This window comes from Phalacrocorax aristotelis, chromosome 4 (assembly GCF_949628215.1).
Source record: "Phalacrocorax aristotelis chromosome 4, bGulAri2.1, whole genome shotgun sequence".
In the NCBI taxonomy this organism is placed as follows: Eukaryota; Metazoa; Chordata; class Aves; order Suliformes; family Phalacrocoracidae; genus Phalacrocorax; species Phalacrocorax aristotelis.
In genome coordinates, this window is record NC_134279.1 from 28,263,165 (window position 1) to 28,291,154 (window position 27,990).

At 39.4% G+C, this 27,990-nt stretch overlaps 1 protein-coding gene across 1 annotated transcript in view; it reads left to right on the forward strand.

The window, feature by feature from the left end:
* The window catches only part of MANBA (mannosidase beta), a 47,177-nt gene that overhangs the window by 12,791 nt on the left and 6,396 nt on the right, over positions 1–27,990 (forward strand). Inside the window, exons 5-14 of the mRNA XM_075090740.1 lie at positions 1,315–1,438; positions 3,839–4,014; positions 7,108–7,218; positions 12,690–12,841; positions 13,922–14,039; positions 16,961–17,047; positions 17,604–17,771; positions 20,434–20,652; positions 21,956–22,120; positions 23,966–24,110. Coding sequence (XP_074946841.1) covers positions 1,315–1,438; positions 3,839–4,014; positions 7,108–7,218; positions 12,690–12,841; positions 13,922–14,039; positions 16,961–17,047; positions 17,604–17,771; positions 20,434–20,652; positions 21,956–22,120; positions 23,966–24,110 — 1,465 coding nt within the window. The remainder of the gene's footprint in view (positions 1–1,314; positions 1,439–3,838; positions 4,015–7,107; positions 7,219–12,689; positions 12,842–13,921; positions 14,040–16,960; positions 17,048–17,603; positions 17,772–20,433; positions 20,653–21,955; positions 22,121–23,965; positions 24,111–27,990) is intronic.

Genomic DNA, 27,990 nt, shown 5'->3' on the forward strand with positions numbered 1-27,990 from the left:
CCTTAAAGTAATAGAGAGCTGTGTATACGTTTGAGGTTCAGTATTAAGTACAGTAAACGTATCTTAATCTTAATAGGAATTTGTGGCAAAATGCAAGCTTTTCACTGGTAATTTACTTCAGTGATACAAGCATATTGTTCTTGTGACATACGATTTCTGATAGCAGTCTCTGCAATATTATTGGTGAAACCTGACAATCTGTCAGTGATTCATTTGTTTACTTTTTATAAAGGGAAAATTACTTTCAATCTGACTTGTTTTCTAAGAATGTGTTGTCCCTGTTTTTACACTTGAAATAGGTACAGCGCTTGCTTCCTGGAAGGCTCTTTTGCAACTTGATAGGCAGGCAGGCTGACTCCAGCGATGCAAGGGATAGGCCATACTTGTGCAATGTGGTTTGCCAAAATTAGCATGCCTCGGCTGTAAGTTATTAGTCTCTAAATTTAGAACTGTAGGTCACTGTACAAGACTTTAAGGAGATGTATTGTATTTGCTTTGGGGGGCTGGGGCTGTGTGAAGCTTGGAGGGCAGCTGAATAGATGTCTTCAAGGGATTTGTTAACAAGAGGTCTGACCAGGTTTGAAAACAGCTAAATGGAAAGCAGTAGAGCAGTGTAGGTACTTCTCTGCCTGACCAGCATTTTATAATTCTGACAGTTATTCTGATGTTAGAACCAGAACTAAGCTATTTCTCAACCCTGTTTTTGTTTCCTTTGTTTTTGTATGAGAGAACCATAAAAAGGGGAGAAACAGTGAACATGACTGAACTACAGAAATGCACCACACACACACATCTCTTTCCTTGTACTAATCTGTGGTGTTACAACAAAAAATAAAGGATAAATTATTTCAGATATACCCAGAGTTTTCGATTTGATATTGTTCTTTTAGAATACTTTAACATTTGTAACCATGAGTTTTCTGCTTACTTTGACTTTTAGGCATGCAATTAAATACTGACATTACAGAGCTGAACTGAGAGTAACCTGCTGGCTTGGCTTTTGATCTTTACTGGTTTTTTTTTTAAGTGGTGGGCTAGGTGGTATTTTGCTCTTTTACTAATACAAAATTCTGCTATACAAGTATGTTTAATACAATTTTTTAATATATATGGTATAAGTATTAGCAGCAGAGTTCTGGTCAAGAAATATGAGGAAAAAATACTGTAGGCTCTTCTGGGTTTATGGAAATTGGAAAATCCTTTCGGTACCTGTCAATATTTTATTTCTAGATAGCAAATAATTTTTATTTCTGGCACAACATCAATGTCTGCGTGAAAAATAGGCAATTGTAACATAATAATTCTGTATTCCAGGAGCAATGTTCATTTAGTTGGGACTGGGGCCCTTCTTTTCCCACTCAAGGAATCTGGAAAGATGTTAGGATTGAGGCCTATAACCATTATCACCTGATTTACTTTTCTTTGGTTTCTTTCTTCGGTAAGTGTTACTACTTTTTATTATTGTTTTACCTTTGGAATACAAACCAATTTATTATTAATTAACAGTCAGTTTAGGGAAGGTTCTACTGTTTTATTATGACTTTGTGTATAGTTCTTACCACAGCACACCGTTTTAGGTCTTGAAACAGTACTTCAGTGCAAACAATAGTGATTAAAAATATTAGAATTCAGAATCTTTTTGGCTTGAAGATCCCCAGATAACTGCAGAAATATATGTACTATAGCTGAGGTATGTCCCTGTTCTCCTGGTTTGAAAAATTTCTTTCTTTTTGGCAGTGTTTTCACCAAGACTCCCAATATGTCTCACTTTTGTCTCAACTTCATTTAAAACAAAGGCAAAGCTGCTATGGGAATTTAGTTTTGTGCTGGGAAGACAAATGCACAGTGAGCAGAGTTTCAAGAGCGCTGAGTTTTTGGGACACAACATGGAGTCTGAGAGAGAAGAGCAGTCATGCTATGCAAGGATAATTTGTTAAAGTTGCAATTTGAGAGGAAAGCCTCCTTCATTCCTGCCGCCTAACTTACCTAACAGGTTTCCTCCCTTGACATGGTCTTTGATTTTCCTCTCCTCATTGCAGCTGAACAAAAGTAGTTAATTTTCTGTTGAAACTTCCTGTAAACGGTAATATGCCCCACTGTAGACCACCGGCATGCTTGCTTTCACTGCCTTTTGAGCCCAGTCTTCAGTGGAGTAAAGGCTAGCACGTGAGTCCTCTGCACTGGTTTGAATTTCAGCCCTTGGGAATAGAGTTGTGTATGAATAAAAGAGGAAGACGTCACTCCCTGGCTGCTTTTAAAGCTTCCTGAAATAGCTGCAGGTCTTAGCTAGAATTAACGTGACTGGAATTTCCATGGAAAGCCCCAGCACAGACTCTGTGTGCTCTCTAAAATTTAGTTACAGTAAAAATCTTTTCTGGTCCCTCCCACATTCCCACAACTCCACCTTCTGGTAGGTAAAGTCTTGCTCTCTGAATAAGCAGAGAGAGCAAACCTCTTTCATTCAGCAGAGAGTGGTTTGGAACCAGAGCCAGGACTGATTTGTATTCAAACATAATAACATTTGAAAATTAAAATTAACAACTTGAATTTAAGCTGCCTTTGCTCATCTGATTTGGTGTCATTGCCTTTTGACCACTGAGTCTGTAAAAGAGTCATTGTTCTTGATTTCTGTGCCTAGACCCCACAGTTAATGCAGTTAAGAGTGGGGTGGAATTTCGATATGCCCTTGGAGGGGAGGGAAAATGCGGTGTAATGGCTGACCCTCGAGGGGTGGGGTGGGTGTTTCTTTAACCCCTTCAACATTTCTGAACATTGGTCTTCCCTGGGTAATGCTGGGTGTAATATAACCTTGGGAACATGTTCATTGTTCTTCATTCTATAAAAGACAGTGAAAATCATGCCAGGGCTGAATGTAATTCTGAGCTTCTGGAAGGAGCTCTGTTTCTCTCCTGGAGGAAGGAGAGCTAGAATATATACATGAAAAGAGAAAGAAAGTGATTAGTAGTTTGTGTATACAAAATGTGTCTTACTTCTAGTTTTCCTTGTCTTCTGTTTTATTTGCATTTGCTTAGATAGATGTTCATCTCTAATATTTGAAGTATAGGATTAGCCAGGCTGTGTTTGTAGACAGGTAATTTAGCTGCTGAAGTGAATGGGAAATTTACACATTAATCTTGAGTACCCTTGACCCTGGCTTGCCTTATTCACTAAGTTCTGTAAAGGAGAGGACCCTCTGAGGTAACTGTAGAGAGATCTCAGGCAAGTCATTAACTTGTTTCCTCCACCACATTTTGGTGGCAGAAGGGACATAAAGATACAGCCCGTCAAGTCTAGACACAATGGGCTCAATTCATCCCCAGAATAACTCCATTCATTTTGTCTAGTGACTCTGGGATGAATTCGGCTCATTTTCTGTTAATACTGTTTTTGTTTCATCAACAAAAGTGATTGTACTGCTGCGTGATTACAATCTTTCCCAAAGAGTACCATGTTCATATGAGTGCTGACTAAAAGCAAATATAATGTCTATGGGAGTTGGTGGGAAAAAAATCCTTCCTGATGAAGTGTCTGGTGTCATGGTCCCTGACTTTTGTACAGAACTCTGAAAAACTGAATGGCCTTTGAATGACAAAAAGAGAGAGTTACAGAACATAAGTCATATTGCATAGTTCTCTTCTGAGTCAGCAAATGTAAGCACAAATACCAAATGCACTAAACAAGATGATTAACCTTGTAGGTCTGGTTCAAACACAGCCTGAGAATTGTTAAATTTAATCTGAGGTATTTGAATTGTTTCTTTGGTGAGAGATCATGTTAACTAATAAGTATATAAACAACAATTCCTAAATTCCCCGTTTTTTTCTCCCCCTTCACTTAGTAAAGACTGCTCAGCAGTGGAGTCTTGAAATTGAGTCTATTTTTGACGTAGTCAGCTCCAAGCCAATTGCAGGTCTTGTGTCTGTGAACATTCCCAAACTGCAAACGCAGCAAACATTCAGTGTGAAGCTTCAACCTGGAGAAGGCAGCATTGTGCTGCACGTAAACATCAACAAGGTAAGGAGGTGTCTGTGGAACCCTGGCCAACCGCAAAATGTTTCCCCTGGTGTCCAGTGTGTCTTTCTGCCTCCGTGCCAGTTTTAGGCCTCCCTCCCCTTCCTTTCTGTGTTCCTGACTTTAACAACAGTTCTGTATCCCTTACAGGATAGGAGAACACTTCTTTTCCTGTCTAAAAATTCATGTTTGTGGGGCTACGTAGCTTAGTGTCAAAAAGATGATGAAGCCTTTCCCTTACTGCAAAACAAAGGGATCACGTCATCATCCGCCTGTTAAATGAGCTACTTAGGCAGATAAACTTTGGATACCCTGTGTCACTTCCCTTAGCTGGCAGTAGGTATCTTGTCTCCCATGCTATTTGCTGGTCTGACTGGGACTAGAATGTACTACAATATGCATGGCTTTCCCAGGAAAGAGAGGAAACATTCCTCAAACCTCTCATTAGATACTCTTTCAGGTAAATAAAAGCAAAAAAGCCCTGAAGAGAACTTGACCAGCAGTAAGGTTGGTGGGAATTTTGTGGAGTTGTACTTCCTTACATTGGCTTATAGTTCCTTGGGTAGACAAAACTTGTGAGGAGTTTTAGAGAGGTAAAAGATGCTCTAATGAGGAGAGAACTCAATTGAAAAATGATAAATTTGGTATACATCCCAGTGATGAAAGAATTGGTCTGCTTGCATTCAGAGGGTGTTGGAAAAGTGCCTGGTGGCAGACTTAATTCACCAACACTATTTCACTTGTATACAGTTTGTTTTCTTTACGGGTTTGTTGTTTTTTTTTTTTAAGAAACTCTTAAGTTTTATCACACAGGTGTAATTAAGAAAAGATATATAGACTTGAGAGAGGAAGAAAATCGGTGTGTCTGTTCTAGTTGACAAATAGGTAGGTGTCTTGAGTTAGGCAGGGAGCCCAGCGTGGCAAAAAGCAGGATGAACTTTGTCTTGGCTTCTTGCTCAGAGAGCAGGGCCCTAGTAGAGCTGACCGTCCAGAACTGAGCCTTACAGCAGCAGGCCCAGGCCAGTGGGCAGGGTGGGGGCCGTGGCAGGCGCAGCAGCGGCCCCAGCTGATGGTGTTCTCTGCTGGAGCCAACAGTGTCATGGGAGTTGCTCTCTGCTTCACTGCCACAGGGCACAGTTAGATTTGTGGGTGAGCGATGTGCTGTGAGCAGGAATCGGGGGCTTCTGACAATTCTGGCAGTTAATAATGCTTGAGGGTCTGCCCTCAAACTTTTGTATATTTTACTGGGTCTACTGATTTTCTTTATTTCTGTGTAACTCTGCATTTGTTTCCCCAGTTTGAATGCATTATGCTTGTATTCTCAAGTTCTCTTGTCAGTTGTGTGAGTGGAAGTGTTAAAGGCAGGCAGGGTATTTATGTTCTAGTGTGCACACTCAGTGACTTGCATACTAATGTGCTTTGTTTTATTTTGACATGAAGGCATAAAAGGACAGAAACGTGATTTTTCTTGCTGTTGTCGTTTGACATGCAAGTTACATGAGCAATTATAAATACCTAGTTTCATTTAAAATGATCATTAGACTCTGTTTAGCCTTTTCAGGGATTACCTTAAACAGGCACTGCAGTCTGAAACTTCAAAAATTATTTTGCTTTATTTGACTGCCCTACCCCCAACCTCAGAAGAAATCTGTTGGTGGAGTATGACTGCAAGTTTTTGAGGAAGCACTTCCTTAGGAGCAGAGGCAACAGTGTTTTATTATTCTTTGTACACAAAAGGCTTCGCTGCATGAATTCACATCAGCTGATTTTACGAGAAGCCTTGCAATGTGTTCTCATGTATCAGTGAGCCTTACTCTGTACAGCAGACTTGTGTGGCACATGCTAGATAGTGAGACCTCACCAGAAATTTATTTCTAGTTGAGAGCTTCTTGCAGATTATGTTGTGAAGTCAGTAGATGTTTGAGTGGTGCGTATCACCCGAGATGTGTAGCAGTCTTCCTGCAATTGCCACACAAAGTGCTGTGTTGCTAACATGAGAGCATTTTGCTTATTAGTTACTGGTGAGCATGGGGATGACATCATTAGTGGCCAATGAGACAGTCCAGCGGTGCCAGGTGCCGGCAAACACTCCCTTGTTGTTGAGGCACACGCTGATTTTGTGCTTCCATTTGTATCCGTGCAACACAGATATTAGTACTTCTGCACAAGCAGTTATGATAATTCTGTATCGGGGAAGGTGAAATGTTAGTAGATGCATTCATGATTGCATCCAAGTTTGGCTACAGCAAAACATATTGTTGGGCTGCTCTCTGGCCTCATTTTGTTTGAAAAGACTGAGGCACTCCTTACATGACTCTATTGAGTGCTGATCCCTCCATTGTTTGGTTGCATGCATTATTGCTTTCTTTCCACAATTTTTGTGTTGTGCATTCAACTGGCAAATGTTGGCAATAGGATTGCGCAGCAGAAATAGACTGCTGGAATGAAGACATAAATATTACTCTGTGACTAGAAAAATGAGGAAACTAAATAATTTTGGCATCCTAGTTTTTATGTTTGTAAAAACTATGGAGTAGTAATGACATGATTAGGAAGCATAGAGAAAAGGCAGAAAACATTGAAAAGAAAGAGTGAAACTTATAATTTGACTTAAATATGCTTATGTCAATAAGTGAAGCAGTCAGTATGGTCACATATTACTGAAGTTAAAAAGTGTCACCTCTGTATAGTGAATGTTGTATGTGATAGGTAAAAGGGACAATGAGAGGAGGGGTATGATGCAGAGGCTAGTGAAGTGTCTGCTCCTGACACAGGTATTTGAGTTTTGGAGGAATATTCTGTCAGTGTACCTTAGCTGAGGGGTAGCAGCTAGCCATGCACATGCATGCGTACGCATGCTCCTGGCATAGGCAGGAGCGTTGTGGACACAAGATGAAGTAGCCTGGAGTTCAGTGGAAAAAAACCGTACTTCTCCCTTTAAGTTATTTTCACCTCAGAGCTGCAGCTGGGGAGATCCCAGTTACCATGGCTCAGGTGAGGCACATAAACTCATTAGACTCGTGGTAATTAATTCCTATGTTCTTGTTATACTGCTTTTGTACACATTGCTCTTGCTTTCTCTCTTGTACATTTAAGAGTTCTACAGTAGAGGCTTGGTGGCCAAATGGACATGGAAAGCAAACTGGGTACAACGTGACAACAACTTTCAGCATGGAGGAAGGATACCAGATTGAGAAATTTTCAAAGGTGAGCTCTGGTTTGATTACACCTGGCATTGTACTGCTACTGTTAAGACATCAGCTCTGCATAGCAGGTATCTGGAGCACTGAAATATTTTGCTGGATTGTAATATGCATGTGAAAATGCTCTTGGGAAATGAGAGGGGGTTTTATGTCATAGTGTATGTTTACCTGTTTTCTGGTAGCCTTAGCTTGTATGGACACCTTTACTTGCATTCAGACTGGAAGATGGCTTACAGTTAGTCGGAAACCTCAGAGAGGAAAAAATGTTTACTTCTTAGGCTTTCTACCTTATGAAAAAAAAGCACTTTTAAACTTGATATGTTATGCTGGTGTTTTTGTATCATGTACTGAAAAACCCTTTTAGATTTTTATATATTATGTGAGGGTTTATTACTGAGATTTCTCTTGTTAATTCAGTTTATAAAAAATCTGTGGGATAGACATGTTTCTAAAAAGCTAACATACATTCATTTATGAGAACATGATAGGTGTGCTTCAGGTTTAAGAAGAGGTAACATCTTAAATATGATCATGAAAATGATATTTAGGGATATTTGCCTAAGAGTTACTGCAACACGCTGGCTGTATAATTATCTGTTTGTTTTTACTAAGAAGCCTAGAAGAGCTATGATTTTTTTTTTTCCAGTGGACAACTGGAAATTACAAATTAGACTGGGCTCCTTATGCCATTAACATGTGGAAACAACCAAGTAAATTTACACATTTATTGGGTGGTCCTGATGTGTATTGCTTCACTAAAAACTAATCTGGTCACCAGGCATCTAAGGCATCTAAAACTGCTGTTTTCCCTCACATCTGTTCATGTGAAAAATCCTATGGAAAGCAGTAGCTTCGGGAGCCCTAGTCTTTATAGGTCTAGCCCTTAGTTTGATTATGAAGTAGTAATAATAATAATTGTCTGTTATTAGCAATTTAATTTTGAAATAATTAAAAAACTACACCAAATAAACATGGCATATTATGCTTGGAAAAACTGGTTGTAGGAAATATGGCTATAAAGTCTGTAAAAAAGGAAAATTCTGTTGTTACTGTGTGAAAACTGCACAACGATAGGAGAACTAATTGATTCCACTTGGGTAGTTGCGTCAGGATATTTCATAGAACCCTGTGGCATATGATCATATCAACTTCATGGTTTACAAAAGATATTTAGAAGCTACTTCTTTTTTAATCCTTAAGGGGAAAGGTGGGGGGGGAAAGCACATGTACCACATAGCAGGCATTATAAATTAACCAGTATATGAAGCCTTTACAAATTCATAGTGTAAGGTTTAGTCTTCCTTCATGTGTTCTGTGAAGCTCTGGCTTCAATTCTGACAGGCACGCACACACCACCACCACCAGCTGCCCTGAGCTGTATGAGTGGAAAAAGGCTTCATATGCAGTTTTTTCATGTTCTAGCACAATTTGCTGTCATGTCAGCAGGACTGAATAGCAACATTCATATGGCTTAATAAGAACTTTGAGTGGTTCATGAGTTACAATCAGGGATAAATGTTCCTGAAAGTTGTTGTTCTGTTGTCCACCTGGTACTGTATTCAGGTGGAATATGTTTCCTGCTTCCCCCTCCACCCCTCCTTTTTAAAAAAAGAAAAAAAAAATAGGGGTAAGACACTTCACAAGTACTTTGTCTCCGTGTAAGTATCTACGTAATTTTGGACAGGTGAAAACTAAAGGGCAAGAACTGTGTATGTGAGAGAACACAGCTTGGTCTTATGTCAGATTCGGCTATCCTTAGTGTGAACTCCTCTCTGGTTTCTGACATGTTAAGAGTAGTCTCCAGGACATTAACTAATCCTTTGGGAAAATTTCTGGGTAGCCTCCCAGTATGTACTTGCAGGAGCTGTATAGAATTCTAGCCAGGTGTGCTGGGAACTTCTTTGAGGGAAGTACCTACTCACTCCTGTTGAGAGTAGCAGAAAACCAAAACAGAATAAAGCCAACATCCGGCACAGGGTTGGTTTTGCGCTTGTTCTGTTTTTCAATTTGAATACTTTGCTTCAGAGTTTGTTTCTCAGGTGAATGTGAAACAGTCATAGCCAGAAATTGTCTTGGAATGAACTTGGTTTTTTTGAGGGAGGGTCTATCTAGTCCTGTTTGATAAGGATTGATAAGTTGCCTTTCTTCTTGCCATGCCTACATCAAGGAATTCATTAGCTCTTTCACTGCCTCATGAGGCTTTGTTTGCTTTTTGATTCCAGTTCCCCATCTTTTTGTATACTTATTGCATCAACACTGTAATCAGAGTTTTTTTTATTTCATGAAGCTATTTTAGTACTTGGAAGATCTTAACTTCTAGCTGTCTTTCCCTCCTTCCCTCTACACCCTCTTTTCCCCACAGGCCTTTTAGCATGACTTCCAGAAGTCTTTCCTTTTGGCTTTGTAGTTTTCACACTGCTTTCATGCTGTGTGTTAATTTGTTAGGTCACTGGGGCGTTCTGTGATCTTATTTCAGCTCTGGGCACCTTCATCCCTATTACTTTTCCTACTGTTAAATCTGGGAATGCCAAATGTGATCCACAGGTCACTTAACTCGGTACAAAGACTTTTTATGTGACTCAGAAAGACAGGAATTTGTTTCCTAGTTGTGCACAGAACCATCTGATTAGTCTCTGGTGGCTAGAGAGCCTCTTCTGTGTGCTCTAAGACTGGGAGAAATGTTCAGTCCTCAGGCAGCAAGGTCTATCAGACAGGTTTCAAGGTGGCCAAGGTCAGAAAGGCGCATAGCCAAGCACGCCAGATGTTAGTTGTCTCCCCTTGTCCTTTGCTCACTCCACAAGGCAGAAGGAAGCTGCTGTAGGAACAGAAAGAGGTGCTGTGTTACCAGGTGGGCCCCTTGGGAGCAATGGAGTGGGAACACAAAGGCACCGAACCCTGGAGGCCTGGGAATGTGAGATGGGGCTGAGGAGCGTTTCCTCTTGCCCATGCTGTATGGGTGGCCCTGGGTGGGTGTTTCAGCCTCTCAGATTGCCTCGGATTTGGCCAGTTGCATGAGCACGAATAAAGCAGTATCGCACTACTTCTGTTAGTAATATAAATACTCCATTACAAATGCAGTCTGAGACAGTCCCAACCTACCTGATGACATCCATTAAGAGGACCTCCCAAATACTTTGGGAGCCCCTACTATAAATCCCATTCCATTTTGTGCCACAAAAAAGAGCTACACAGGAGACTGAGGAGTTTTTCTCCAAGTAATTGAATTCACTGGAGGAAGGTCAGAACTTTTCCACTAGTGTAGTATTCATAATGTAGTTTTTCTTTTGTAGCCTTCAGCAGTTGTGGTAACCATGAAAGTTGTATGAAATATTAGTTGTTTTCTTAATTCAACTTCTCATGTTAAAATAAATCTGCAAAATTCTAGGAATGGGTGTAACTCTTGTCCTAAAGCAAAGTTCATCATGCTGGTCTATATTCAACCGACCCAGTGTGCAATGGGATCACAGCTGAAAAAAGGCAGGGTGCACGGTCCTCAGCACATGTATGTGCACAGAGATATCGGACAGGGAATCTGAAATGTTCTCCCAGTGGTCTGACTTCGTAGGTTTTCTCTAGTTGGGAATTTCTTTAGTGGTACAGATGCTGAGCCCCACTGGCCACTAACCCACTGTTGCCCCTGGGACAACACTGTAAAACACTGCAGGGCTTGGGGCAAGTGGCATGCTTTTATTCATTCAGTTTCTATGGTTTGGTTATTGCCATGATGCAGAGGGGTTTTGTTTGAGGTCAGTGATCTGTGGTCTCCACTCACACAGCTGGTTTGTCATGTGCATTGTCTTTGTCCAGGTATTTGATTAATAATTGTCCAGTTGACTAAGAAGCACCAAAGAGGAAGCAAAACAGTGATTTTCTTTGTCTTCTCTGCCACTAGAAATAACTTTCTATCTGTATGATTTTTGATTAGCTGGAAGTCTAAAAAACGGAGTACCACAGTGGCATTAGTCATTTCCCCTTTGAACTTCAGCCTTGTCTGGTGTGAAATAAAGGATTACATTTTATCTTAAAGACTGGTATATCACTTTCACTTAACTAGGTTAATTTTAGACTGATTTACTGACAGATACTTGTCTCAACTGTAGCTTGTGGCAGAGAGAGAACAGGCTGTACTCTGCAAGCTGACCTTTCTCAAAAGTATAGCAAATAATCATTTGAGGGAGCAGTGGTTGCTATCTTAGGGGTAGTCTAGAAGAAACAAGATTCCTGCCCTCTTGACCCAAACTTGTTGCGTAGCGTGAGTTGGCTGAAATTTGCTATTAGCTTTCCTTCACTTTATTTAATTTCCCAGTTATCTCCCTCTCATATGACAATGAGCAACAGGTACCAGAAAGAGAGAGTTTTATTCCTGGTCTAGATAAGTTGAACTGGAACAAGGATGCAGGAGAAAATGAAGTCTACAGCCTCCCTGAAAGAGATGTTTTCTGTAACACTTTGAAGCTGTGCAGGATCTTAACATGGCTGCTGCCCCATGGCAGGTGGGGAAGACACCTCTACAAATAAGGGGTTAGTGCAAAGTATTATTGCAGTCAAATAACTGCTCTCATGACTGTGGAATTGACTGTGTTTATGTCAGTGCAGTCAGGATACCCCTCAGAGCAGCATTGTTGTTTTGACCGAAGTCCCAGAAAGTGTCTGTAATGATTTCTCGAAGTTTCTTTCCACCTGCAGCAGGAAGGAGTGTTTTCTTTTTTCAGTGTCTGCAGTACACAATACCAGATATTAGGCTGAAAGGGCAGCTGTAAAAGTTTGGCTTCTGCCTGAGATGTGCTTTTATCTGGAATGACCTTTAATACCTTACACAGTTAGTGGTTATTTAACTGAACTGGTCTCTCTGAAACCTTGTTGCTGATCACACTGGGCAAACACAGCTGCGTTGGCCAGAGAGCCCTTCACTTGCAAACCAGCACTTCTGTTTGCATATGTATCTTTTTCTGTTTAATTGCTACACCTATGAAAAAATTACCGTTTCAGGGCAGCAAAAGAAGATTTTGCTTTTACTGGAGGAGCCTGAAACAAGGCATTCAGAGACAAGAGCTACAGCTGAGCTGCTGCTTTAAGGAGAAAATTGCAGATTAAATGGTGTGTCTGATCTAATGCAACTGCTGTATTCCTCTCGCTGGTCCTCAGCTGGACTTTTGACTGAATTCTGCAGCAAGCAAACATGCACCTGTTTCTTACACGCATGTACATGCACACTTGTTTGCGCGTGCTTTCCCTGTCTCTCTCAATATGATAGTAATTTTAAAAAGTGAAGACGTTTATCAGAAGGATTCTGTTTAGCCCAGTTACAGTGTGGTTTAATCAAGCAGGAGTTTAGAGATGAGACTGTGTCTTTTTGGCTCCTTGACAAATTCTAAGCTGTTAGTGTTCACAAAACCATTACAAAGGGATTCAACTGATTTATTTTGTTTTAACTAATTTTTGTCTGTTTTAAACCTAAGTTTCATTTTTACACAGGCCTATTTTCGGACAGTAGAACTTGTTCAGGAGCCTATTCCTGGCTCACCAGGTCTGAGTTTCTACTTTAGAATCAATGGCCGACCCATTTTCATCAAGGGCTCAAACTGGATTCCAGCGGATTCTTTCCAGGATAAAGTGACCTATGACACGTAAGCCACGTTTTGTGTTCTCTAAGGAGAAAGGATCCTGATTCTCTAGCCACCCTCTATCAAAGGGTGGCATTGGGAGGTAGAACTCCTTTCAAGCTAGGACACTAATTGTTTTGGGTTGGAGGCCTCAGAATTAGAGCTTAATTAATATTAATAGTTTTGAGTGATGTTGAAGGCATGTAAGTGCCATAAATGATGGGAAGGTGATGGTTTGCTGTCCACAGGTTACCGGCTGTTTGGGTATTTTTAGCGACACTCCTTAGGCTGTCTGATCCTATTGCCTGGGACACGTTCATTGGTATTCAGAGGAAGTGCACTTCAGCCATGTTTTAACCCATCTCATGCAGGGAGGCATAAGTGCATAGTAGCCTCTCTCCCTTTCTCCCTCTCTGGTTCAGGCTTGTTGGATTTCAATGACAGAACACCCCAGAGAGGCAGGTGGGATGGGGGCCATGCTGTACTTTGACTAAACTTTGCTCTGGGTAGTTGGGGAACTGGGACAGCAGGGCATGCTGCAGTGTGCATTCACATGCAATTTAGAGGCTGCCAGAATGATTAAGGAAAAATTAACACAGGCTGCATGCCTTAAAATGAGATTCAGAGTCTCAGTCTTTGTCTTCCCCCTCTCACTCACCCCCCTTCTCACTATGCATTGTGGAACTCAGGAAGAGAATATAGATTTCTGAGCATGTTTAAAAGAGGATTTGAATTCAAGTGATTGATATTTAAAGCAAGTAGTATCTAAGGAGAACAGAGCAACCTGATTAATAAAATATAGTATTTCTAAATCTGCTTCTGCTGATACTTCTGTAAAAGCACTTACTTGCATGTGTCACTCCATTTCATAAGCATCAACAGGACCAAATAACTTTCTGCACAAGAATTGCTTTTTGAGAGCTCTGTCCTGACATGCTGGCTTAGAAGGTATCAAAATAGTCTGGTTTCTATCAGAGTTAAGTCTCAGATTGCCTGCTAATGATGAATGTTTTTTTTGTTGTTGTTTTTTAATATATATAACCTCAGAAACTCCTAAGTGATACAGTTTCACAAAACTTGTATAAATCTTTTTGCATTTGACAGGTTATGGCTACTCTTGAAGTCTGCAGCAGATGCTAACATGAATGCACTTCGTGTTTGGGGAGGAGGAGTGTATGAACAAGATGAATTTTATGATATTTGTGATGAACTAGGAATAATGGTAAAAACAATAAACACAGAACACTTACTTAAAAACTGACAAGAACTTGTAAAAAAAAAAAAATCCACTGTTAATGAACAAAATAAGAGAATTAATATATGAGTTCTGGCCATCTCCCCAAATGACATGGTAGAGTACCAACCTGAGAAGTCGGATCAACCTGATTTTTTAAATTGTCTTTTAATATTTAATTTTTTAAAAAAGTTTTTAATTTTTTTAAATTTGCTTTTTAAATTGAATGGTTCCTGCTTACTAAGGCTGTCTGTTGAAACTGGAAGTGATATATTTTGAGGCTTTATGTTAGAACCCCAGCTTGTGTTTTGTCTGTAACTAAGGCTACAACTCTGTCCCTCGCTCATTCCCTCTTCCCATCCCATCCCAGTAACTCCCCTTCATCTCCCTTCCTTTTCTCCCCACTGTCTTTTCCCCCACTCCCCTCCACCCCTTCTTATATTTCCCAAAATCAGAGCAACAGGACTGTGGCTTTAGCTTTCTGTCTTATAGCTCTTTTCAGACCAAACTCTCATCTTTATATACTGTGCCTCTCTCCCAGTTCTACATTTCCTATTCTCTTGGGAAAGAATGAACGAAGAAATGAACATCTGAAGGGCAGGTACTAGTGATGTCCCTTAATGTAGGAAGGTGCTCACTGTAATGTTGAGCATGATAGAACTACTTTTGTGGATTGTAAGCATCAACAGGGACTTGCAACACTCAGTCAAATAGTTACGAAACCAGTAGTGCATGGGAGGGCAGTTAATCACAAGATCAAATAGTACTTCTTCCACGGCAGCCAGGCTATGGGGCCCTGTAGCTCTGTTTAGGGCTTAATTTTCTGAGGATAGCCCTGCTGAAGAATCTGAGTGCTTGACTATGTGCCCCCGACTGGGAGCAAAGGCCTCGCAGTCTCACCTCAATGAAGATTAAGGCCTACTGTATTTGAGTTTTGTGCTTTTGGCCACCTCTGCGTTATCAAAACAGCAAAGGAGGTAATCATGCTTTTCTCTGCTGTGGAAATGGATTTTATTTTAAAAGTATTTTCCCCTTTATAGCAATAGCTGAAAAGGTTTGGGGTTTTTTTTGTTTAAACTTTTTTTAAAAAAACTTTACTTGGCCTGAAGCCAAGCATGGAAGGCCTTATCCAAAGGGCCATTTTGAGCAAGCTTAATTGAGTATAAATGTAGCTGTAAGGGGAACACCTGCTGCAAACACTGATAATCCTAGATGAGTACCTTTGATTATATGAGCTTGGAGGCACACATTAATAAGTTTTGATGAAATAGTGACTAGATGAGTGAAGACCAAGCTGCATCTGGTATTAAAATCCCAAGAAGTGTGTTTGGTCTTACTCTACAGCATAAAAAGCAGGGAAACAGAATGGACACCTTGCTGCCTCCTGCTGTGTGTGCTTGAAAAAAAAAAAAAAAAAAAAATCTATTTTAGTCATCTGAATGAGTGCCCTGATTTTCAAGGCTTCTGAGCACTTTCAGTTCTTTCATTTTTGACACTAGGCACCTAAGTAGGCCACTGAGATCTGTGCCTGTACCGTGCTCAATGCAAGATTTAGATCTTATTTAGCAGCCAAAATAGCAAGTAGATGCAGAAAATCAGACCCTTATTCTGGAGGGGGTTGGTGCTGGAGGCTTTTGGTTTTGTTTCTTCTGATGGTCTTGCAAAGGCTTAAAAGTGCATTAGAGTCAAACTGTGCTTAAGGAAAAACAGTGATAGCTCACTGGGGGAAATAGCGAGAGAAAGTTTCTTTCAAAAGCAAGTTTTGGCTCTACACAGTCACTGAAAGATTCTGAGTGATTCTTCAGCAATAGCTTTGCTTTTTTTTTTTGTACAGTGCTAGAGTGTAACCATTATTAATGGATCCATTACCTCCTACTGTCCTGTTCCTTACCTTCAGTTTTCTTAGGGAATATATGCTGAAAAGAGTTATGGAAAAGCATGTTCTCAATGCAAAGGAAAACGCAATTGTATGCAGAGCTGGTGTGGTGCTCTCTATTGTTTATGTAGTATAGTGCTCAGAAAAGTGTAGTCTCTTACAGCCTCCTTTTGGGTTAATGTGTCTTCAAGAGATCTTTCTATTAACATTTGAGATGGGCTTTCAGGAGTCTAAAAGTTACAGCAATTTAAAAAACCAAAACAGGTAAAAGAAGAAATCTTACCCATCTCATTGGGCTTCTTCCTTTCCCCTTTTTTGTAATTCTTCTCCTTTAAGGTACAAATGGAGTTCACTGTTGAATTGAAAGGCTTGCTGTTCTCTAGTGGGACCTACTTGATCTTTCTTTGAAGAGAAAGATCACTCTGTTGTTAGAGGATCTAGTTTGTTTCTGCCCCTCTTACTGGGTAAGATTTGCTCTTTTTACGATCGGTTTGCACATTTGGTATGGAAGTGTTCTGTAAACAAGTACACTTGAACATCTGTTAAGTGTGCTCAGTACCATGTCAGAAGAATTACTGTCTCTTTTTAATACATAATGGAGATTTGGTGTTATGCTTGCAAAGTAGTAAATAAAAAATTTTTCTGTTCAGCTGGAGATTGCTCCACATCCGCATTTGAGCAGTACATGGGGTCAAATTATTCCATTGAAACTTACTGAACTCCATCTACTGAGCAATATTCCACTCATCAGTGAAGGCTGTCAGGATCTGATTCCTAAGGCTAAATATTTTGTAACTCTGATATTGAAAATCACAGTGGAGTAGGCACATACTGAACCCTGTGGAGGATGTGATTGCTTAGGTGGTACTTCTCAAGAATAACAAATAGAACATGTCAGTGTAATTCTTTTTGAGATAAATAAGTTCTCTCTGAACAAAGGGTTGTGCATTCCAATAACCATGTATTTTTTCAAGTATGTAAAATGATTTGCTAACAGATTTCCTTTTTGTATTTTCTTTCCTTTTCCCTGTAGATTTGGCAGGATTTTATGTTTGCATGTGCACTGTATCCGACTGACCAGAATTATTTAGAATCTGTAAGAGCAGAAGTTTCTCATCAGGTATTTTGTCTGTTGAAGCTCTATTTCCCATTACCGGTTTTTGATTGACTGTGTAAGTTAGCTTTCCAAAAATGCTTATTTGGAAGTGTTTCTTGGTGTATCTTTATGTAGCAGACACAAAATGTAACCTTGCTAAATCCTCATATAACTTACTTCCAGTAGTTGTCAGTCAAGCAGAGGTACAGGCCTTCCTTGTGTCCAGAGTGCCCTCTTCTCAAAGATATTTAAGGGCGTTCACTGAGAGTAAGCTGTAATGATAGCAAAATGCCTTAGCACAGAATTTACCCTTCACATGATGAGGGTGGAGGCACACATGGGCATATGGAGGATTTATGTCAGCATATTAAGAGTTTGCCTTGCTATAAGTGGAGCTGCAAAAGTTTGAGCCTGGTGGAGAGCTGCGGGAGTAGCAGTGTGGTTAAAAATGAATTGTAGGCTCAGCGTATATAGTATGCATGTGGACTTGTAATTCAAGTAGTAATGAAGTTATTTTTTTATTATTATTTTTAAGAGAAGTAATTTTACTTGACTTCTGAAACTGTAAGTTGTATTTCAGGTAAGGCGTTTAAAATCCCATCCATCGATTATCCTGTGGAGTGGTAACAATGAAAATGAAGCAGCAATTGCAAGCAACTGGTTCTCCATACCTTATGCTGATAGAGAAGTCTATATCAAAGACTATGTGATGCTTTATGTGAAGAACATCCGAGAAGTAGTTCTTACTGTAAGTGATCTCAAGAAACTGCAGGGGGGTGTGGTTTGGCAGAAGGTTTTAATGTTTGCAATTTGAGCAACTTGGGGGTGCCTCCCCACCCCCCAGATCCTTTTGGGAAATGAAAAAGAGCACATTATTATTGAGGAACTGTGCTTTTCAAGCTCTTGTAAACAACTCTCTAAACTCAAGGGTTATTCTCAAAGTAAAACAAACCAAAAAATTATTTGTTTAGCACTTTGATATGTAAAGGAAGACCTAAAAATGAAGTGGATCTTTCTTCTTTTTTCCTTCCCTTTTTTTTAATACTTCCAGAAATGTCTTCCCTTCCAGTGGACAAAAATCAACTTGCCCATTAAGTAATTAATCTAGATGATCAGATTTCCTTTATCCTGATTTTGTTGAAGGATACTGTAAGAAAGATTTAACAACCCTCATGCCTTTACTACCAGTTGAAGAAATTCATAAAGATGTTATTTCTTCAGTGTGCTCTTCCGGTGTTTATCTTAAGTTTTTTGGCATAAGCAGGTTAAACAAAAGCAGTGCTAAACTGTCCTTGTGCTGTGTAGACATTATACTGTGCTTTTGAAAAACAGACTAATGGTTTTATGGTATATGAAGGCAAAATAAAATGTTTTGAGATTTGAGATAAGACTTAAACTGTGAGCATGCAGACCAGAAGCACCTGGAATCCGTGATGAAGTCTACTGTGATTTGGGACTACCCATTTTGCACAGCATTTGTAGTTTATTTCTCCTATAAGTATTGCAGTTCTTCGTTATTTAATGGAATCTGCTCATAAGTAACTTTTATGTGTGTATGTAGAGTGAAATTGATGCAAAAGTCCCAAATTGATGTTGCATAACTGTATAGGCATTAACAAACAATGCTTGAACCGTGGGTGAGTATTCTAAACTCCCGTTAGCTAAGAGACAAAATGTTGCAAGAGTTTTGTCCAGTTAAACTTCCGTCATCAAAAAGAGTGTGAGTTTTTGTTAACCTAAAACCGCTAGTGGCCTTTTCCTGGCTGGTTATCCCTTGTATAGCATGATCTTACTGACTTCAGGGTGTAATTTTAGTCTAATCTCTGTCCTTTTCAGGATGAGATACATCTCATGTTATGGGGCTCGTGACCTGAAGTTTCCCTTTGCTAAGACAGACAGTCAGTACGTAGGTGACAGCAATATTATTGCTTGTTATTGGAGGCTACTGGCATTGTCAGAGTAGTTGTACTCTGAGAATTTAGAATACCTTTCTACTGGAAAAGTGGAGATATGAGGAAACAATAAAAATGAGGCTGGGTTTGAAAGAACCTGCTGAAAAGGATCCCGCTCTTGAGGGCAGTTACACGTTCTAAGTGGTAATGGTGTCTTACATTCCTGCTTAACATCTTGATTCTAGATTTCTGTATTTCAGTTAGGTGGTTTTTTTTGAGCAGAATTGTTTGTAAAGGTATGCTATGATGTTTCTGTGATTAGCTACATGGGTTGCATGGCCAGTGCATGTGCAGCTAAGTGAGGTGTTCTGACTTAATACTGTTTTTTAGTTAAAATTCACTTATGCAGCGTTGCTGTCCAAGACAGAACCTCTTTTATGTTAAACCCATAGAATAATTATTTTGAGTGCCAGAAAGAACCATACAGTGAAATAATTTCATGTCCTGTGTAATACAGATCAGTTGAGGAAACCTGTAACTACTAGCAGTACTGGACTGTATGACCTCTAAGTTTGAGGTAAGACTTCAGGGAATCCAGGATATCCTGTAGTAAATTGTTCGAGTTTATTATTTATTACTCATGCCCCAAAAAAAAAAAAAGAAAAAAAGGAAGGGAGGGAATGAGGCTGTTTCTTACAATGAAGCACATGCCTAAGTGCTTTGCTGTATTGGAGCCAATTACTGTAACTTGTGACTGGTAACTAGCTCAGGCCTCTGTCTTACTACAAGTAGGGTGCTAAATGAATTCTACCTGCAAAAGGATTCCTTCAGTACTTTGTAAGGTACTGTTAAAAGGTTCAGTATACTAAATCTACTGAGGCTATAAATAAAGGCAGCTCTGAACAATTTGAAACGTAACCCTTATAGTCTAATCTATCTTAACACGCAGAGCCATCCAGAATGACAATAACCTGCAATGCTACCATGCAAGCATTAGTAGCAGAATACCTTGGCTTTGTTAGGACTAAATTTAGGTGATTACTTAATAAAAAAGGGGAAAATCATGGCCTTGTTCCTGCAAAAACACTGCAAAAGTAATGGTTTTCCATAAAGAAGTCACAGTACTCAAAATGTTAATGTTTCTTGAGTTTATTTTTCACGAGGCACACTTTAAATAGCTTTCATTAAGAATTTAGAAGCATATAAAGATAGAAAATCTCTTGATGTGAGGAGAGAATCCCTTAGAACAGCAGAGCAAGCTATATCATGCCCAGCTGTCCTCCAAGAACATAAATAAGAAGCTAATTAAGCAAGTAAAGATGATGAATGTCAAGACACAAAGGGGAATGTTTCCTAGACGGTGACTCAGAAATTTGGAAGGGGCATGTTCTCCCCCCCAACTCCCCTCCACTCCCCTTTTCAAAATGCGGTTTATGTATTCAGATGATAAAAGCCAGTCACTTTGTGAGGGAGTTGTGGTTTTGTTTTGTGTGATTTGGTTTTTTTTTTTAATCCCAGGAAGATAAGAGTCGTCCTTTTATTGCATCCAGTCCTACCAATGGCTTGGAGTCAGTCAAAGAGGGTTGGCTTTCCCAGAATCCTTATGATACCCATTATGGTGACACTCACTTTTATGACTACAGCAGCGACTGCTGGAACTGGACAGTGTATCCTAAAACTCGTTTTGCTTCAGAATATGGATTTCAATCCTGGCCTTCCTTCAGTACAATTGAAAAGGTAAGGTTGAGTTTCCATACCTTACTGTCCCCTCTGCTGTCATATAGTGAGGGCAATGAGTGCCTCCCCAATGAACTACAGCATCCAAACTGTAGGTGGGATAATACATTGTTCAGAGTGGTATGGCACGGGTGGAATAGACGTGTCTGCTGGTGTGGAGGGAGGGGATGAAACTGGACTGTTTCCCTCTTCAGTGTTCAGTGTATTTACTGTGATGTTGCATGAGGAACCAAGTTTAGATGAGAGACTACTATGAGATTATTAATTTTAATAGTAATTCTATTTAATATATATAGCTTAGTAATGATTGCCTGACAGCTGTTTCCTTTTTGCTGTGTCTAAGGATATGTGTTCATTTAGAAACAGAAGAAACATAACAAATGCTGAATTCTAATACGTATTTTTATAATTTTTACCAGTTTCTTAAATATTTTTTTTCTTTATGTATTGCATATAAGAAGATCTGGTTTTGTCTCCTATTACATTTAGGTATCGTATATTCCTTCTTACTTATCCAGTTGGAGCAGAGACATATCATGCTGTCTGTCCATTTGTTCAGAAAGAGATTAATATCATGTTGATACTCATGCACGTAACTAAGAGTTCAGAATGTTCCTTTCAGTCTGCTGGGCAAAGTTTGTTATCTGAGACGTAATCAGTACATTCATCCACATTAATAACAATGAAAATTATTCAATCCAGCCTAAAAAGTAACAAATTTAAATGAAAAGATTTTATAGAGATTGTAATTACAATGAAAGCCTGACAATAATAACTGTATAAGCTATGCTGCATTGTTGTCCTTAGTTGAAAAAAAAAAACCCAACCAACATTTAATAAGCATTTGTTTTCAGAGTGATGTTTTAAAAATATACACGTTATTGGTATTTATAGCCCTACTAACTTCTGTGACTTTTATGCCTAAATGTGTTTGACTAGAGTGCATTCGTCCATCTTAATCTAGGGTGTTTCTGGTTTACTACGAATGCAAGCAAACCTCTGAGGCCCCTTGGCCAAACTGAACCTTAGGACAAATAAGTTAAATGCCAGTGAGCCAAAAGTTGCTCTTCTGGATTCAGCATCAATGTCTAATTTTATTTATTTGTGCAAGGAGTATAAGCAAAGGTGTTACTGATTCAAAATCCTTGCATGCTTGTCTAAGGCCCTATAGAAATATACTCCCAATTTTAAAGGTTTTGGGTGATGTCAGCAGGCTGTAATGGATATCCTTTTCTGAATATCCTGTCAGTCATTAAATGCACATTTTGCCTTTTCATTCTGATCTCTTTTTTTTAAAAAAAAGGTTTCCTCCACTGAGGACTGGTCCTACACAAGCAATTTTTCTCTCCATCGACAACATCATGAAAATGGCAATGATCAGATGCTTCAACAGATTGGGCATCATTTTAAGCTTCCCCAGAGCACAGATCCCATAAAGAAGTTCAAAGATATTATTTACCTCACTCAGGTAACAGTGATGTCTTCAACATAAGTAACTGTCACTACTTGTCCCATGAGATACTGTCAGTGGTTAATCCTGGGCCTATTCTGTGAGATAATATTCAGTCATACAGGAAGTTTCTGCGCTGAAACGTTGGAGAGTCCAGCTTAATGTGGAACTAGCTTGTCTCTCGTTTATTGGAGAGAGACTCCAATTTTCATCTTAGAAAAGCTGGAATACTTCTCAGGGAATTTCCCAGAAACTGGCTCAATTGGTGGGAGAAAGTCTGGCTGTGTGTGCTGCCTTGGTCCCTGTCCCCAGCTGGGCCCACTCAGGAAGCTGGCTGGGGATGCAGGGATGTGCTGGCTTTCCTCTCTATACAATTGTTCCTAGTGCTACACTGTTGCTCCCTGTTCCAGGGTGAGGCATGTTTTGCTCTTCATGTGGCCCCTGTAGGCTTACTGCTTTGATTTTTGTCACAAGGAGTACATGAGCTTTTCAAACAAAGGTGTTTCTAGAGGGTGCAGCTCACTATGAGTGAGATGATTAGTAGCTTCCCCACCCCACCCCAAATCAGTAGGTTATATTTTGCTATTTGTCTGTAGTAGTTTACCTCATTCTCGTTTCTTTCTTAGTGATTTCTATGTGACTTTTAAATGATGTTAAGTAACTTTCTAATGCTATTAGGCAAGCTTAAAGTGCCGCTACTTTTTGTTGTGTTCCAAGAATTTCAGAGACACTCACGATGGGAATAACTGCGCATTCACTAGATCTTTAATGTTTGAGAGCTGCTGTTAGCAAGTTTTATATAAAAACTAAACAGCAGGAGAACTTTAGGCACTGATGACAAGAGAACAAGGATAGACGATGCTGTGAAATTGAAAACAGGTAAAACCTGTACAGTGAGGTCCTAACTCAAAAAGCTATGAGAGTTTCTGCAAGGTTATGTCTGTCAGGGCCTTATTAACAGGTTAAACAACTTAAGAATACCAAAATAAGGATAGCAAAAACAATAAGGAGAGTAACCTTGGCTCTAGTGGTTAACTAGAAGTGCTATCTTTACCTTTTGAGCTGTCATAAGGAATAACTTTTTCCTTTATGTTGAGACTTTTTTAATAGCTCCACAGCCTAGTAATACACTTTGTGAAGAAAATAATCACAGAATCGCAGAATGGTAGGGGTTGGAAGTGACCTCTGGTGATCATTTTGTCCAACCCCCCTGCTTGAGCAGGTAGACATAGAGCATGGGTCACAGGAAGGAGACTCCACAACTTCTCTGGGGAGCTTGTTCCAAAATAATGGGCTGTTTGTCTTCCATTGAGAACTTGGCCAATGAAAAAATCTGAAATGTGTTTTTTAAGGGTAAGGTGGGGAAGGAGAGAAGAGGAGGTGGAGTGCAGGTGAAAAAAGGTTGCTCGTTCCATGTACAATTTTGACAGTATACTGGGAATGTGTGTTATATGTTCAGACTATAGGGATGTGGACATTATGGTAATGTATACTGGAGGTAGTGCAGCATAACTTAAGTTTGCAACTCTTGGGTTTTTTTATTAACATTATTTTTTAAAAGTATTTATTTTAAATTTATTTTTCTTTCCCTTGTCTTCTATTTGCCTTTCAAAGACCCTGTTGTCCAGCGATCTTCGCTGGCTGGAAGGCAGGAAGTAGCCCGGCCAGAGTTTCTCTAAAGATACTGCTTGTAAAGCTGTTGGAAGCTGCTAGGAATAGATCTCCTTCAGGCTGAAGTTTAAAGTTATATGCCATTGCTGTGAAGTCTATGTTGTATGTTGATATATACATACACGCTTTGAAAGTAAAGTAAAATACAAAATATATCAATTTTTTTTAATGTGTGTTTGTTTGTTGACCAAGGTGATGCAGGCTCAGTGTATAAAGACAGAAACAGAATTCTATCGTTTTAGTCAAAGTGAAATAATCAAGGGAGAAGGACACACAATGGGAGCTCTGTACTGGCAACTCAATGACATTTGGCAGGCACCTTCATGGGCTTCCTTGGGTAAGTTTTGTGACGATCTGGTAAAAAGCACCAACTATCAGTCTTGTTTTGTTCTCCTCATCTGGAAGTATCGGAATAAGAAGTATGGCTCTGCTTTCTCTTTTCATCTTTGCAAACTTTGAACATGTTTCTTTCCATCCTTTAGAAACGCTTTCCAGAACAGTGTTTTTCAGGATCATCCTAATAGTCTGTGAAAGTGAAGGAGGGTAAAGAGCAAAGCAGTTTTTTTCCTATGGAAGTTTTGCTGTTTAAGTTCAGATTTAGCAGCCACCAACTCTTAACCTTGTTTTAGCAAGGTTTAGTTTAGATAAGTTAAAATTGTATGTAACTCCTAATTCCTTGAAATTTCTTTTTTTTTTTTTTTTCATTTAAGCAGTATTCTAATTTTTCCCACGGAAATAATATCATTGAAGGCAAACAAAGCTGCCTATTAGGGAGCAGTGATGGTTAAGATTGAGGGCACAGCCCCCTTGTGAGGTATATTTTCAACTATCCTTGCTTTTCTTATGTAGAGCTGGATCTTCCTGAAACTGCATGTGATATATCATCCAGGTTTTTCTGGAGAAATGTTTGCATTTTTTGCGAGTTTAATTCTTCTAAAATTAGAAAGATCAATTCTTTTAAAATTGGAGACTTCAAAGAAATTCTGTTTCCAAAGGGTCCTGTCCTAGAAATCCCTGATTATATTTATTGGCTCAGCTGTACGGACGCATGTATGTGCCCAGCCACCCTGGGTGAGAATGGACAGAGAGGGAGCTAGTGGGGTAGGAGGGTAAGAAGGAGCACCCATGTACAATTATACTTTCCATAATCCCAACAAATTTGGTTGATTTTTATTTCCTCTGCCCCCATAGTAAAACAATCACAACCTCTCCCTTCTGTAGTTTTTTTGACAGTGCACTGCTGCCTACTGTCTGATCCTGTTCTGAGCAGGATGGGATTTAGTATGTAAAGGCTAGGCATCTAGATTTCTTCTGTAGTCAGCTCAGGGGGAGATGGTTATCTCTAGAGTGTGATTCATTGTGTCCTTAGCTCTCTAATAAGTGGGATGAATTATCTTCTCCATGATGAATTTGATTTTCATAGAACTTCATATGACACCTCTCACCCAGCATAGCTTCTGGGAAGCTGTTAATAGGAGAAGATGACTAGCTGAGATTTGGCATCTAACTTAGTGTCAGGTGAGGCAAATCACTCTTTGTGACTAAATTATTCTGCTAATATGCTATTTATGCACATAATCTCCTTATATATAGTTTTTTCCTTTTAGAACACAAAAATTGAGTAATCAGACATATGAAGAGATAAGTCACTTATGCAGTAAGAAATAGGGGAGGAATGTGTACTATGAGGGAAGTGGCTGTGTTTCATGTTCCGAACATTATGTCTAGAAGTCATTTTGAAATGGAGAAGCTGTTCTATGGCAGCTGTATAGGACTTGGATAGATTCTCTTTCAATTTTAGTTATTTCTTGCATATTCTGTTTTTGAAAAAATCTTTATTTAAGAATTTCATGTGTGAAGAAATACAAGTGAACTAGAAAAAGCTAAGATAAATATGAAGGTCTTGATCTGTTCTTAGAACAAAATGCCATTTGGCCTTGCTTTAAAAAAATTAGCCCACCCCATCCTTCTCTTTCTCTGGGAGATGTTTGTCTCTCTCTTTCTTTTTGTTCCACCCCCCGCCCCGTTCATCCAAACAAAGTAACAGCAACCAACAAAGGAAAGCAAACCAGTAGAAGAAACAGGCTATTTTATTTAAATGTGAAGGCAGTGGTCCAACTATAATGCTCATTTTTCTAGAGTTTCTAGACTTTTTTAGGAAATATAATATCCCAATGTTCATTTGTAGGATTCTAGCAATGGCTGATGCTTTTAGGCCTTAAGTGCCTCAAGAGAAAAAGGTACTTGGAAAAATGTCTCTTTGTAAAGACAGGTATATTGATAGATGAAGTGATTGTGGAGACCATAAATGTCTTTACGTACAGAGCTGATGTCATTGTAGAAAATATATCAAATACTTGAATTATTCATATGTTGTTGAAGTGATCTTACAGAAAAGAAGCTCAGCAGAGATACAGCTGTCCCTTTGTTTTGTTCTATTCCCTCAGTGGAATGAGGAAAGGTTTAATATTCATTTAATTAGGCAGTGTGGTAGAGGGATTTTGAAATGCTAATGGTTGAAATTATGCAAAACTTCAGAGAAATTAGCTTTATTTGCACTTCAAAAACATGTTTCTGCATCTTGTTAGATGGCATGGTAGTATCAGGAATGAGTGCTTCTTATTTAAATCTCTTATTTCAGAGAGCCACGGGGGGACGTAATTTCCTGTACAAAGCGGAAGTGTTTCCTCATGAAGAGGGGAGGGAAGAAAGTAGCAAATGTTTCTTTTGTAATGTACCTTTCATTCAATCCCAAGCAAACATCTTAAAACACAGCACAGCACTCCTGTCCTAGTATTTCTGCCTTCCTGTTCAGAACTAAATAACTTTTACCACAACTGGGTTTTGATTGTTAGTGCCTATTTTTGGAGCCGGTTGTGCCACGTGGAATGCTTTAGCATCTACACGGTGTGTTTTGGTGAAGAGTGCTGCGATACACAGGCAATTTACCCCACTCTTACACAAGTGTCACCTTGAGGTATTCAGTTCAGTTGTCATGAGATTCCCTTGAACAGATAACTGGCTTTTGTTGCAGGCTCAATATTTAGAGCCCCTGGTGAGCTGAAACCACAGGCTATTACAGGGAATAATAGATCTGAATGATGAGACTGAGGTGAGGAGAGAACTAGCAGCATGTTTCTCTGGTTGCATTTAATGGTGTGAAGTGATTAATTTAAAATCCGTTCCAGGGGAGCTGTTTGTTCTCACTCCTGCTATCAGTGTAGAAGGCTTCAGGAGTCAGAAAAAAGGGTACTGGGGTCTCCTTACAAACCTAGTTTTAGTTTGCTGTTCTGAAGTTTGATACCGCAGAAAGTGCAGACCCCATGTTATTATCAGGAAAAAAATGGGGAACTTGGATTTCTTTAAGAATTCATTTAAATATGGGGGGAGGAGAAGAAAACCACCTCGGGGCTGTTTTAAATAACTTTTGATTGTTGCCTTTTGGCATGCACGCCTGTAACAGGAACATCTAAGCCCAGAGATTTCTCATGATAGCTACCTGATCTCCAGATTTCTTATATCTCTTTTTGGGGCAGGTGGACTATTTTGTATGCAACTTGCCTATTTTTAAAAATCAAGAAATGTGACATTGGTCTTAAGGAAATCAGGGCAACAGGTAAGCTGAAGATTATGGCTTGCTTTTTTTTTTTTTATCAGCGAGCTTCAGTTTTCTGTGCTGTCTGAAGTTACCTTGACAATTGTCAAGGTAAAGATCCTGTTGCTGGGTAAGTTATCTTTTGGAAGACTGTGTGAAACTCCAGCAGTTGAGCTTTGGTTCTTCAAAAGGGCTCTAGGTTTTTTTAGAAGGGAAATAATCAACCTTAAAAAGCTGATCTGAGGTAAGCAGGCTAGTGATGTTTTCAAACAACCCAAAACAATAGCTGTAGTAGTTGAACCCTAGAATGAGTTTTGAAATGGTGCAAACTTGTAAGTGTATGGTTTGTTTGCTTTTGTTTGTCAGTTGGTGTTTTTTGTTAGTTTTTTTCCTGGCAGGAGTGTAGTGCCAAATTTAGACCGAGTTGTTTTATCCACTGTACAGGTTTCTTGAGGCTCTCTGTATCTGCTGCCTAGGTAGCAAACCTTCTGTCTTTCCCTCCAGTAACCACTGCAATGTGGTTATGTAATCCAGTTGTAAATCAAGGTACAGTAGAAATTGAGGGTAGGGCCCATCTGAAGAGGAATGGGATTTTATATTACACTAAGTAACAGAAACTGCT